The 15,241-nt window shown below is 41.3% G+C and overlaps 2 protein-coding genes across 9 annotated transcripts in view; both read left to right on the forward strand.

The window, feature by feature from the left end:
- LOC134227108 (cadherin-87A) overlaps window positions 1-15,241 on the forward strand; it is a 1,007,180-nt gene that overhangs the window by 560,185 nt on the left and 431,754 nt on the right. The window lies entirely within an intron of this gene.
- On the forward strand, window positions 11,686-14,112 carry LOC134212426 (uncharacterized). Its single transcript, XM_062690308.1, has 3 exons — window positions 11,686-11,831; window positions 12,440-13,689; window positions 13,848-14,112. The coding sequence occupies exons 1-3, from the start codon at window positions 11,816-11,818 to the stop codon at window positions 14,079-14,081; spliced, it is 1,500 nt and encodes a 499-aa protein (XP_062546292.1). The 5' UTR covers window positions 11,686-11,815; the 3' UTR covers window positions 14,082-14,112.

Here is a 15,241-nt window from a genome sequence, read left to right on the forward strand (position 1 = left end):
GAAAGGAGGCTTCCGAGCATCTTGAAAATAATTTTCCGAGCCTCTTGACAGGAGGCTTCCGAGCTTCTCGAAACGAGGCTTCCAAGCTTATTGGAAGAAGGTTTCCGAGCCTCTTGAAAGGTGGCTTCCGAGCTTCTTAAATGGAGGTTTCCGAGTTTGTTGAAAGGAGGCTCCCGAGCCTCACGAAAGAAAGTTTCCGAGCCTCTTGAAAGGAGGCTTCCAAGTTTATTAGCAGGAGGTTCCCGAGCCTCTTGAAAGGAGGCTTCCAAGTCTCTTGAAAGGATGCTTCCGAGCTTCTTAAATGGAGGTTTCCGAGTTTCTTGAAAGGAGGCTTCCGAGCCTCTTGAAAGGAGGCTTTCGATCCCCTTGAAAGGCGGCTTTCGAGCCTCTTGAAAGTAGGCTTCCGTGCTTCTTGAGAGAAGGCTTCTGAACTTCCTGATATGAGGCTTCCGAGCCTCTTAAAATGAGGATTCCGAGTATTATGAAAGCAGGTTTCCTAGCCTCTAGGCAGGAGGATTCCTAGCCTCTTGAAAGAAGGCTTTCGTGCCTCTTGAAAGAAGGCTTCCGAGCCTACTGAAATGAGGCATCTGAGCTTCTTGAATTGAGGCTTCTGAGCCTCTTGAAATGAGGCTTCGGATCGCCTTGAAAGGAGGCTTCCATGCATCTTGACAGAAGGCTCCCGAGCAGGCTTTCGAGCTTCTTGCAAGGAGGCTTCCGAGCCTTTTGTGAGTGGACAATCGGCAACCAGATGGTGGTAGTGTGTAAACATCAAACACAAGCAAAATTGATGGAAGCGCCATTGGTAGCCAATCAACCGCCTATCAAAAATTGAATCCACCGTTGAAAAGGTGAACGATGGAACATATGTGAGTGAGGTTTCTGATTCTCTGTGGTTTCATTTTCTAGGTATGTAAGGACCACTTATTTATGCTTATGATCATTGTAATGGATGCCCTACTATATGTTTTCGAAGCTGGAGCAAACATTCCTGTTCTGATACCGATATTTTAATTATTTATTTCGAACTGTTAGAAATTGATGTATTTGTGATGCGGTCCTTGTTTGTTGACCAAAACAGCGATCTTAAGACCATCCCATAACTCTCCTCATGAACCATTCAAAATCTGAACAAAATCCTATAACATACAATATCAACAAATTCTTATAAAAGTTTTTTCTAGATGCTTTGTGTCAAATGCTAAAAAAATCATCACGCAGAAAAATATTGAGGATTTTTTTCGAATTACTTCCCCATTTGATTTCGCTGGCATAAACGAGAATGCGCATCATTAGATAGCAACAAATTCGTCTTGAATGATCTTTAGTGATTCTGGATGTGAAAGATTTTCTATGCAGAGCTTGAGCGTGATGCTTACCTACAGAATTGCAAAGCGAGTTCTCGCCCATGAGAGCTTGATGATTGAGATTTAAACACTGCCTCTCAAATCACAAGTTAGTACAATTCCAACATATAAAATTTAATAAGAGTAGGTTTTTATGATTCCAGTGGTATTCGGATCCATCCTTGAGTGGAATTCTGATAAACATCTGGGTGCGATTTGGACGAGTTATCAAATATGAATCCCAGTGCCACCACATTCGTCAACGTACATTAAATTTCATTAAGTAACTATCTCGTATCCTACCCAATAATGGTTGTACGTTCTCCGGTTCGCCAGCGAGAAGCCATAAGAAACCCAACGGGAAGTAAAATCCCGAACAAGCGAAAAATATTGCCATCGGGGAATGATTTATGCGTTTATTTTGACACTTCCCATCCCACGGGCCCGATTCCCGAAACCATGAAAGCCAGTTCGAAAACTTGTGCGCCGAGTGCCACACCACACACAGCATCTTCCCGGGAAGTGTCAACCGAGATGTTCTCTTCTTTGCCATCATAAACTCCGGCCAGCAACCCATAAGCCAACCCCGAACAGAAGCACCAAGAACGCCGCACCAAGAGCTTATCTTCTCCGAGGGAAAGTGACTTTTTTTTCGCTGAAGGTCGCACTTTTCTTTCCCGGCAGCACACATTTTGTGACGGGGCAAAGTGCGATGTTTTTGATTCACGCTTCACTAGTCACGATCCGGAAAGGGAAGTATTCCGTGTGCGGAGTGGCGACAGGTGGAAAGGGGAATCTCAGACGTGGGTGTCAAAGTAATTGGATGTGTTGTTCCTTGGAAGTTCGGATAAAGCAAAATTGATCAGAATTGATATTTTTGGGGGAATATTTTTAACTTCAACAACACCGTGCATATGTCATATTCATATCATAACTTGAAGATATTCTCGTTGAAATTTAGATGAGAAAAAAAATAGAAGGTACATTTTCAGTCTACACTAATTATAACAACAAGAAATTTATAAACTTTCCCACAACATATCAATTGGCGAGTAAACATTAAACATCTTAGGAACTCAACGAAAAAACAACAGGTAAATAATAATCGTCATTTGACATAGTTGGGAAAAGGCACGGCTGCTGCTGCTGCAACAATCGCGCAAAAGTCAAAACCGGAAGTGGAAAGTTTTTCCTGGCGCGTGAAACATAGAGCTTTGAGGTTGCACTTCCCCGGTTACGGTGGAAAGTGCTCTTGGAGTTTCTCAACTGCACCGGCAAGTAGTTTTCGCCCTCAGAAAGTCAGTATCAAAACACAATGTTTGTAGTCGGGGGGTGTGTCTGTGTGAGTGTGACGGAACCAGTTGTTCGGGAAAATGGAAAACCTTTGACGGGGAAAATAAAGGAAAGAAATGTGTTGTTATTGTTGCCACTATTGTGGAGTAAAAAGAAAAGTTCCTTAAACGATCGAATGGGTGCAAATGGAGAGGAAAGGCAGGGGTGATGGTGGCTGTGAAATGAAAAAGAAAGCATAGAAGTTTTTCACTTTGGCGCAAAATAGCACCAATCCAAATGTGGAAGTGGGGGTTTGGATGCTATACTTCTAGTTTTACAAAGTTGGTAAAAACACGCGCACACATATCGCGACACACAAACACATGCGCTTTCGTTTTGAGCTAGTCGAGTTGGGAAGGTGAGGTGGGGATGGCTTAGTACTTTCCTTCGACAATAATAACAAAACACTTCGAGTTGTGGCTCTTTTTGTCCCATCATCGGGTGGCGCAGTATTTTCATCTATTGTTTCATTTTTCATCTTGGTGGTCGTATATCAATTTCACCCGTCATGATGGAACTTCACAATGTAGATGGTGTAAGGTGGTCTAGCTCAGCGTACATTCTGCACAAATAGAAATTTTTTTATGTAACCATACGCGTTGTCTATTTTTGCTTTCATTTTGTATAATGTTAGGTCATTCCTAATGAAATAAACAAAAAGGATTGAAGCCAGTTTAAGTTATTTAAACGCTGCGTTCAAACGCAATTCAATAGAATGATTATATTCTATTAATTGTGGATACACGTCATTCAAATGACTGGTGGTCTAAAAAGGGGAATTGCAAGAAAAACATGTTTCTTATTTTTTAAATGTATTATTGAAGTCAAATCAATATGTAGGCCAATTGTGGCAAAGATTGCTCTTTAAATTGATTCACTGTAAATTTTAAAACTGGTGAATTGACATTCAGGAAGGAGTTCTTATTATGGCTCTGGTCCTCACAAGTTCCAATACCCACGCTTCCACGGGTCTTCCAATGACAATCAAACGCCGTTTCAGTGTTGCGTACTTAGTTGGTAGTGCAGTCTGGGCACTGTTATCCTTCTGACATTAGCTAGAGTGACAAGGTGCGTCCTGTGGGGTCTGCATAGGTTGTGGTGTGGTTTGACAGTGAGCTCTGTATCAAAGAACCGTTTGCCGCCCAAAGCGCACTAGCCTAGTCCTGTTCTGACATCCGGCTGATAAGTATGAAATCTCGGTGGATAGGGAACCTTGGGCCAACAACCTACTGCTCCCAAAACATCAATTTGTCCAACTAAAAAAGATTGGTATATAACACTATGGGTCTCCGGGTCTCCTATAAAAAGTTCATTTTTGGAACGAACATATTGCATTTACGTATACTTTGTGTACAAGAAAGGAAAAAAGGATACGGACTGATTTTACGGCAACGACTCAACGAACACGAATAGGAACATGGAAGGTTTCAATCTTAGCCCAGCACGGTAAATTGGCATAACTTGCCAATGAGGCATGCCACATGAAGCTTGAGATTGTGGGACCGAGTGTAGTCCGCTGGCCAAACTTTGGAACACATAATGCCGTCGGGACAAATTTAGCTAAACTCTGGTTTACGATGTGAACATGCTCCCCGGCATCGCGGAGTTGGTTTCGTACTCAGTGCCCAGGCACATTCTGCGCTTATGAAGTGGGAACCTCACAATAATCCAATGTTATGCGCCAACCGATGGTGCCATTATGCAAGACAAAGAGAACTTCTGCAGCCGACTCAATGCCGTCTTATATAGAATTCCGAAGGTTGATATCAAGATCTGTACGGGCGATTTCAATGCGAAGATCGGATCCGATAGCTCGAACCATGAGCGCATTATGGGACGCCCTGGTCTCGGATAACTGAGCGATAACGGAGAGCTGTTCACCGAATTCTATTGTAATAACGGATTGGTGATCGGGGCATCGCTCTTCCCTAATCGACCGGTTCACAAGATCACGTGGGTCTCCCGTGATGGCTTTACAGAAAATCAAATTGACTACATCTGCGTCAGCCGAAAATGTAAACGGAGCCCTCTTGATGTACGGAATAAACGTAGTGACAATACCCGATCAGGAATGCATAACAAAATTATATCTCAATTAAATCAATGGCTGTTATTTAAAAAAAGGTGTGTTATAATTAGATAGTTCGATAAAAATGTGTCTTTGGCCAGTTTTATTTCATATCAAAATCATAACAACATTAGTTAGGATTATTTTCACAAAATAGTTGCCTACATTTTTTGTAGACATTGGAAACAGAATCGGACGTAATCACCTTCAGTATAACATGAACCCGCTCGATATTAATGCATAAACTGGAACAAAGCTGGAGCTGGAACAAAGTTAAGGCTCTATAAACCGTAATCAATCCGATGATGATGATGTTTTTATTCGAATCCGCACTAACACTAATAAAGTTTTGAACTAAATTCAATATTTTGGGGCTATTTGCCATTCAATCCGAACAATACAAAGTATACGCCAGCCACGTCCACGCCAACACGCAAACAAAGGTGTGCATACACAAGAAAATAATCATCTCTTCACCGTGGCCAGATTTATTTATTGGAGAAAATCATTGCTGTTTGTCGGATTGAACAAATAAACCAAAAATAAATATTTAAACATGTTATGTAAGCTTCTGTTACATTCCAAGTGGTGTATACATAAATTTTAACCGGTAAAAACCCATATATTTGATACACCGTAAACATGTGTTATGATATAAAATAAAAATTTCGTCAAGTCTGGCAACATTATACATCAGCTGGCATATTTTTAACACCCCATTTCCACTCACCCCAGTTGTAAACAAAATTTATTTATCGCTGCTGCAGTTTTCCGTACCAATTGCCTCACTATTACAAACAAGCGATACAGTCATTAATTTTCAAAACATTGTGATGGAGTCTTGAGCGTTAATTGCCTACATTATGGATGGAAATTCGTCGTGGTCAGGGGTCTGCGAAGCGGCCATGTTTCAGATGCCAGCATCAAAATCGCGATTAATTTAATACGAAGGCGTAATCATAATCGTTGAAACCTGCCATTGAAAATGTATTTTTAATATCATGATATTTTGGCGAAGTAGAGCGCTTGGTGCCGATTTAAATATGAAAATTTATTAAAGACATCAATATTCTTGTTGAAACACACCTCGCATTCATACTTTCGCACAAGTTCTTGAAAAATGATGAAAAATAATTACGTCCAATTGGAAAAAATCACTTCGGAATAGTGGTTTGTTTACAAAATAGAATTGTCAGTGGGAAACCCAATTTAAATAGAACAATGGGAAACTCAAAGATGTTGGCTATTGTCAAACGTAGTGGGTAGGATTGGGGTTGCCAGATACCTGGTCGTGGTAGTGTACCAGCTTTCTATCCATGATGTATCCGACTAGAAGAGCATAACTAAAACTTAACACAATTTTAACATATTGTGATCTTTATAACTTATTTTCATACAATTTTGTTCTTAGTAGCCATTATCTTGCAAATGTTGTAACAGCATTTTAACATAATTAGATTTAAAAAATGCTTAATACCGAACTGCCCAACAGTAGGCAACTAAAATAGATGTAGCAAAGTCTCCTGCCATATATATCACAAACGCTGATATAATTAGAAAAAAATGTCTAATTTGTAATGTTCTTAGTTTCATGTTCTTGAAAAATATTCTTGTTCAGAAAAAAAAACTAATATTTCTGAATGTTGATCACAACCTGGAGTCCTATCACGACCTGTAACTGCACAGTAAACATTATATTTTGTATCTGATTCTGTTGTAAATTTCTAACAAAATATGTTATTTTTATGATAAAATTGTAGCAAAATTTGATAGTTTTTTGTTTCGAGTAGTGTAATTTTTGATAGAAATTTAGATTTTTTAACAACATACTGCACCATATTTCTAACAAATTTTGTTATAAAAATTTTGTATAACATAATAACATATGATGATATAATTTTGATATGACCTTCTAGTCGGTATGATCATTGATCATCATCTCCTCATCGGCAAAATACACTAGCGCATTGCGCGGATTTGTCGACAGGGGGAGAGAGTTGGACGACGGTTCAACACACGCCGACTGGAAGATGCCACAGTGGAACGGTCCTTCGTTGAAGAACTGGAGATTAAAAAAGACAGGACCAAAGGTCGTACAGACTGAACACTTAACATCTAGCATGAGACAACAGACAAGGACACATAACACCCAGTGGACCAGTGGAGAATTTTTCAATCACAAAAAGTTTCCTCCTTACCGCCCCGGGAATCGAACCCACATGCACATGCGTCTAGACGATTGGCGCTGCTATCCGCACGGCCACGAAGCCCACAAGCTGCAGATATTCCGGAAGGTGGCAGCGTGAAAGATCAATGGACCGCCATCAAGAATTCCTTAAACGCCACCAGCGAGAATAATTTGGGCGAACTGCGCACCCAGAGAAAACAATGGATCACCAATGAGACCTGAAGGAAGATAGAAAAGCGAAAGCCACTATGGAGCGAACAAATACAAAGAGGAGCCAAAGTCTTAGCCCGTCAACGACATTCATGTCGACGGGACAAGCGAGCGTGGGCGAACTCTCTGGCCGATGAAAGAGTGAGAGTCGCAGCAACATTCGCCTCCTCTACGATATCTCACGACGTTTATGCGGCCTCATCAAGGCACAGTACAAGGCTTTCTCGGGTAGAGTGCTGTACAAAGTGGTCTTGTCCGACTCTATTCGGGCCGTAGCTGGTGTGAGGCAAAGATGTATTTTTCTCACCGTAACTGTTCCTCAACCAAACCGCGGGCTGTTATGGCAGCCTATAACCATGGAGCACCTAAACGACTTCAAATTGGCTGACGACGTTGTATGCCTCGCTTAACGGCACTATCATATACTCATGCAGGTTTAGTCATCAACGTCGACAACACCAAATCGTTGGATGTAGACACGGCGACTCCTTCCCGTTTCACAGTAGCCGGGCAATCAGTGGAGAATGTTGAAAGCTTCCAATAGCCAAATGGCGTCAGACGGCGGTACCAAGATCGACATCTTGGTATCAAGAAAACAAGAGCTGCCTTCGCAAGAAGACGAAGAAAATTGACCGAGATCTAACCTGGCAATAGGTTAAAGCGATAGCTGGACATCGGTCAGGGTGCACCATCGGAGGTACAGGCCCCATAAGTTAGTAAGATAGGCACTAAAAGTCAATTTACTCAATTGACATCTCTGTATTCAATTGAGTTCTACGTAGGCTATGTTCACATTCGGGTCAAAAAGTTCAAATAACATTGAGATTTCACGGCACTGCCTGCAGCGGACCGGAAAAAAGAACAATCAAACATTAATCACTAAAGAAGGAATTGGTTCACAACACAGTAAACATAGTAACACAGTGTTATCGATCATTTAGTAATTTGCATTCGATCATTTAGTAGTTTGTCAATAACTCATTCCAGAAGCGGAATTTCAAAATGTGTTTTATGGCGGACTTCTAGTGCGAAGGTTTTTCTACAACTCTAGAAAAAATATTGATCTTTTCCAGGGGGTAATCGTTTTACCGGCCTTATTGCAGACAATAAAATTGACTTTTTCAATCTTCAGGTTATCCAGGCGTTTTCCTAAATTTTTCAGATTTTTATATTTTTGTAAATTTACGAATGTTTTAGATTTAAAACATTTCCTGATGTTCCATTTCTTCAGATTCTTGAGCTGACTCAGATCCAGGGTTCGGCTTTCTCAGTCACTCACGCGACAATAGATCTGTTTATTCATTTTATCCAGATACATTACAGTGCGATAAACTCCGGTACAAGCAATGGTGCACAAAAGTCTTATCCCTCATCCCATATGTTTCGCCAACATCAAATGCTGCTTACTTTGCCTCTCCAAACTAATCGAATTTGACGATGCGCAACGATAAGTAGAAGGTTCAAAACAGCAGTTTTTCCCTTCGCTTTCAATCAATTCATGTGGTGGCGTGGTTTTAGTGGGTGCTCTGAACATTTTAAAATTGTTTTGGGTTGGAATCCCGTTGCGGTCCTAAATTTTTGTAAATATGGTTGTAAAATTTATCTGGAGAAGCGACGATAAGGAAAATTCGGTGGAGCAAAATCAAATTATCTGGCGAGCCGGCGCTCACGAACTTATCACCCGTCATTCTATTTGGATAAAAATGTTATGTGAGAATACTTCCTCACAGGGGAACATGAAAAATCACACAAATGGATTAATCCTAGGAGATGTAAAGAGTAAACAATTTTAACAATTTTATTTTGTTGTGAGGACTGATGTTTTCAAGAACCGGTCTCAGTAGGTCATTGAAGCTGAGCTGGCGCCAGCCATTTAAAATCGCTGATATTTTGTTCTGCAAAAAGGTCCATGCATCCGCAACTCTTGGACACTCGCTGAATTTGTGAACTAAAGTCTCAACAGCCGCTCCGCAATGGTTGCAATTTTCTGTATCCGCTCGCCCGATGTGATGGTATAGTTGACGATGTTCTGATTTTTCATTCACGATCAGGAACAGTTCACTCCGTATTGCAGTGGTTAATTTGCCTGTAGATACGTTAAGCCAGATGCGATTCCAGTTGGTATGTGGACTATTCCGTTCCACTCTGGGTGTATCTGTTTGTTCTAGGAAAAACCGATGAATTTGTTCATTTGATGGACTACGAAGAATTTCTACTGGGAGTAGTCTGTTGTTTTATCAATTTGAGGTCTGTAAGATCTGCAGGAATTGGTGTCTGGATATTGTTAACCAAAAAAATGTAGGATTTGTAGAACGGAATAGATTCAATATCCTGTAGATGTCGATTCAGGATCAATGAACGACATTTTATAGCAGGGATCTCCAATTTTAAATCACCTTTGGAAACATCACGTGCTAGCTGGAGAATCGGCACGCGTGCTGGGATTCTACACCATAGAAATGTACCCATTTGGAGTGTGGACCGCAAATGGACTCAATTTGGAGGCAACATACCATATTCTTGATTATATGAAAGTGTTCAGTAAGATCACTTTTTGGCAAAGATTTAGAGATCGCATAGAGTGGAGCCAAGTGAGTTGAGAGAATTTTCTTACCACTTCTTCCCAGTTTAACGTTACCATCAGTCGATTCGATTTTGAAAAAAATCACTCCTAGAACCTTCGCTGTATTGGTAGTGCGGAGCCATGGGATGTTCATTGGGTTCCCGTCGATGTATCCAACGTCAATAGAGTGTGTCTTTTGTATGTTGAGCTTTGCGCTGGACACATGCTCAAAGCGATCGAAAAGTTCTTTCATGGTGTGAATCCTTGGTATCGATGTGCTGATTACGGTAATGTCGTCTGCGTAGGCAACAGCGAGATCTTCTCTACACATTCTCTCGAGCCTACTAAGCAGTGGATGTAAGTAAAGCACGAAGAGCAGCATGCTAAAGGGGCACCCTTGACAAACAGACCGTTGGATGGAAAAAGTAGATGAAAGATGACCGTTGACTAGTATCCGAGAGGTGGAGAGAGTAGCTATTCGCGAGAGTAGCTCTACCAGTCCACGGTTTATTCCGAGTGTGCACATGGTTTGATGAGGGAAAGGGCGATGAACACGATCGAAGGCTTGTTCCAGATCGATGGGAATTAATTTGACTCTTTGCTTTCTCTGTTTTAGTCGAGCTATTCTATCTTTTAGAGAAAGAGTGGCTTGGAATATGTTCCGATTCGGATTGGAACATTTCTGACTGTCACTCAAAATCTGGTGGACTCGTACTACGTTTTCCAATCGCGCCTTCAGTATCCGTGAGAGTATTTTGTAGTCAAAATTTAGTAGTGAAATCAGACGGTACGAGTGGGGAGAGTCGTCTGAACCTTTTTTTTTACTAACACCACAACTCCGTTGACGAATTTTTGAGGAAAGTTACCTGCAAGTGCTTCGTTTAGTATTAGATTCAGCTCCCTGTGAATAGTGTCAAAGGTTCTTTGGTAGAATTCCTCTTGCAACGTGGGTTTCGTTGATGCGAACAAACAATTGAGTGAAGCTACGTTGCAAGGTCAGCATTTGTCCTTTGATGCGATTGATTGTCGTCAGTACTGCTGCATTTGCGTAATATTGGTCATACGCAGTCCGAAGCTGTGCGTGTAGGTGTTGATATTGATCGTGGAAGTGGTCAAAAGCTAGTTTTGTTTTCCATCCAAAAAAAGATTTTATTTTTGGCTTTACAAATGTTATCCACTATGAGATCCACGACGGAAAGTTTTGCCGTTCTCGAGTCCATCTTTGCCAGTGTTGTTGGAACTCATCGATGTGATCAGCTGTTAGCGAGTGAGGACGTAGGCTCCAAAAACCACGGCCGGGCTCTCTTCCGAGATTTGGTAAAAATAATCGTGTTGTTACAGCTTTGTGGTCTGTAAAAGAACATACATGTGTGCCTGCCGATTGAATATGCTGTTGCAGATTTGTGTTGACGTAGATACGTGTGGTAAATCAGCGGGTATATTAAAATGCTTGTTATAATTTCATACTTACTTTATGTTTACATGGTGATGAACGGCACAACACGATTCTGACTGCCGGTTTAAACAAATTACAGTCTCGTATTGTTGTGAACAACATAAAGACGAAATGTCAAAAATATGCCATTAACGAAATCATTTAGTGAAGATGTGAATGGACATTTTATAGCAACACTGGAAAATAAAGTAAGAGATTTAGGTAATGAGTTGAATCTACTCAATATGGAGTACGTACTTATATTGCATAGCGTGAAAGATAATTATATGAGTAATATGAGATGTTTAAATAGTATTTTAAATGCTTTGAATCTATGTTGAGAATGTTGAAGTATCTCTAGGCATTTTATAATGAATATATTTGGAACAAAGTAATATTGGGTACGATGAGAATTGTCTACGAGTTACCCTATATTTGACGTGTAGGGTGAGATGAATGAATGTTTCTGAAGGGGTGTTGTAAACAACGCAGAAGGAACAAGGAAAACGCAAAGAAACTTTAGAAACGCAGAATTTAAACCCGGAAATGAAAAAAAATAGGAGATCATTCTGTAAACGATTTTTGCAAGCTAAAGTTGAGAAAATTACTGCTCCTTGAAAAGTTAGGTTTTGGACATCAGCTGAATTCCTGGAAGAGTAGAAGGCGAGAATACGACATGGCACAGTCGGCAGGTAAGCATAAGCAGTCTTGAAGACTTAAAAAAAGGCAGAAAATATGAAAATGCTAAGCGGGAAGGTCGCCATTTTCTATAACCTTGAAAGTCGTAGAGTCAGCGGGTCTCCACAAAAAAAAAGGGGCGAGCAGGTCTCCAATCCTATTTTAACCATGAAATTTGTAGAGCGAGCAGGTCTCTACGGGAAAGGAGCGAGCAGGTCTCCAATCCCAGTTTATTATTATTATGAATCATGGAATTGGTAGAGCGAGCAGGTCTCTACGGGAAAGGAGCGAGCAGGTCTCCAATCCGTTATGTTCTCATTTAACCATGAAATTCGTAGAGCGTGCAGGTCTCTACAGGAAAGGAGAGAGCAGGTCTCCAAATCCATTTTTTAAAGTCATAAATTCGTAGAGCGAGCAGGTCTCTACGGGAGAGGAGCGAGACGATCTCAAATCCCGACTTTTCTTTCATGAATTATGGAGTTTCTAAAGCGTGTAGGCCGCTGCAGAAAATAAGAGGAAGCAATCCCATTCTCCTGGCTTTGTTTTGAATTCGTAGAGCAGGCAGGCTACTATGTAGAGTGCAAATGTAAAAATTTCTCCAATTTTCGACCTCTGTTTATAGGAAAGTATGTACGTGCTCCGAGCATGGAGGAAGAAGAAATTTCATCGGCAGAGTTGTTGAATCAGCTGGCAGTAGAGCGTTCAATGAGAGCGTCTCTGGCAAGTGAACTGGAACAGTCTCGTAAGGAAATCGAAGAATTACGAGCTAGTCGTTCAGGGAGAGATACATCAAGTTGTCCAGATAACCACAATATGGATTTTGAACTCCGAGCAGGATGCAGCAGCACTCGGCACATGGGGTTTTCGGCCAATACAAACCACAGTTTTGAGGAATCTCGATTTTTGTGCTCCATGAACCAGTTATCAGTGGCATCGATCAATCTCCCGGAGTGCAGAGCAACTGACGGCGAACAAATACATCGGCAAACTTTCGAGCAGTGGAAAGATTTGCTGGTCGATTCACTGAAACTGGCGGGCATTGAAGACGAAACTACGATGTACACGGTTTTCAAGGTCAAGGCCGGACCTCGTTTGTTGGAAATTTTTAGGAATACAAGTTCTGATGTTGGCGCACCGAATCCGGATTCTGAACCATTCTCTAATGCATTGCATCGCCTGAAGTCGTACTTTGGCTCTGGGTCGGATATCATGCTTTTGAGGCGCCGACTGGCGCTGATGGTGCAGAAACATGATGAATCTGACTTGAACTTCATCGCAAGAGTTGGATCAACAGCACGCTTATGTCAATTCGAAGAAGATAAGGAGTTCGAAGAAGTAGTTGCCACAGTTGCCGAACACGCCAGGAGTCGAGAAGTAAGGACAACTGCTTTAAAAATGCTCAGCCGTAAGGGTAGTTTTACTGAATTGGTCGATAAGGTACGTGAACTAGAGGCAATACAACTGAACGAAGAGTATGTAATGCAAAAACACGGAAAACGTTCTGATCAACCAGCTTTGATTGCTCCAGTGAGATCCTGGGAGTCAAATCGCTCTACTCGCGGAAACAAGACAAATCGTGGATATCCGTCTCGGCGAGGCGGTTGGTATACTCCTAGAGGCAGACAGGCTTCGTCAGGCGTTCAGAATCAACCACAGGGTAGAGAAAGGTGTTGGCGTTGCTTCAGCGTTTACCATTCGGCGAACATTTGCACAGCGAAAGATAAAGTATGCAACAGGTGTGGATCTATTGGTCACATCCGGCGGGCATGTGTGTTCGGAGGACCTAAACGCACGGCTCAAGAAATGGAAACGACTCCAGCCAAGATTGCGGCAGTTGAGAAAGTTGAGGAGGTCAAGGTCGATGAAGGCATGGTAAGTGCAACTACGGAAGATTAATTTACGTTCTAAGAAAGAAGAATTTGAAATCGGAACTGATTCATTTAATTTAAAATGTTATTTGTTATTTGGATATTTTAAGAAAAATAAAAGGAATATATAAACAAACAGAAACACTTTCTATTATCACATAGGAAACGAATCACAATCAGGAGTTGGTTTGGACCAGTCCTCATCTCCAACACGCGACTAGGTTTGATGTGGTTCAATCAGATCAGGTATCAGTCTCATCCGATCTGCCAGAGACAGGCGAGTCGCTTCTTGCTGGGTCATCTGAATTCAATATCGTGAAATCTGAAACGACTTGTAATGAGTTTAATGCTAAAAGTATTAGATTTGTAAGTATTGGTAATTTTGGAGTTACGTAATTGGTTATGACTAGATACTTATAACTTTTGCACTATTAGATTAACCGACCATCCCGAAATCCTGTTACACCAGCATCGGAAACGCTGAATGAAACATCAGAGGAAGGAATAATATTTGCAGTGGTGGCTGGATTACGTTGTCCGTTCTTGATAGATTCTGGAGCGGCGGTCAATACATTCACCGAGGACTCATTCCGAAAGTTGATGTCAGACCCTATGCACAGCAGTCAAGTATTCGATGTTAACAGCCAGTCGGACAAGCCACTGAAAGCGTATGCATCAGTAGGAAACATTGAAGTAATTGCAACATTTCATGCATATCTTGTCATCACAAATGATAGACCGGTCCTCCTGGAAAAATTTTATGTAGTGAAAGAAATGCGTGCACTTTTAGGAAGAACAACGGCTTCGAGGTACAGTATACTTATGCTTGGACTAAAGGTTCCAGTACATTCCAATCGAATTGAAGGTCAACAGTCGGTAATTGGACAAGTCGCAGTGATCTCTGCAGACAAAATTTTTCCCAAATTCAATGTACCACCTGTGAGGATCTACTACGATAAGTCAAAACCGCCATGCAGAAATATTTTTCTCAACATCCCGTTAGCTGTGAAGCCTCTAGTTGAGAAACGAATCAGAGAACTGATAGAGTCGAATATCATTGAACCGGTAGTGGATGGTATGGACACTTCATTTTGTTCCTCTATGTTGGTGGTTCCGAAAGGAAAGGAGGATATCAGGCTGGTAATTGATTTGCGTGGACCCAATCGGTATGTACATAGGACACCGTTTTCAATGCCAACTCTGGAACAAATTCTCGCTGAACTAGATGGAGCTACCTGGTTCTCTACCATCGACATTTCCAATGCGTTCTTCCACATAGAGCTGCATGAAGATTCCAGACACTTAACGAACTTCTTTACTGAGTTCGGGATGTATCGATTCGTGCGGCTACCATTCGGGCTCTGTAATGCTCCTGATTTGTTTCAGGAAACTTTACAACGAAAAATACTCGGAGGATGTAAAGGGTGTAAGAATTATCAGGACGACGTATTAGTGTTCGGGTCAACAAAACAAGAACATGATCAGAACTTGGAGGCAGTTTTGGCATGCTTGGCCAACCACAATGTTAAGCTCAACGAACGCAAGTGTGTTTTCGG

Source organism: Armigeres subalbatus, chromosome 1 (genome assembly GCF_024139115.2).
Source record: "Armigeres subalbatus isolate Guangzhou_Male chromosome 1, GZ_Asu_2, whole genome shotgun sequence".
Lineage (NCBI taxonomy): Eukaryota > Metazoa > Arthropoda > Insecta > Diptera > Culicidae > Armigeres > Armigeres subalbatus.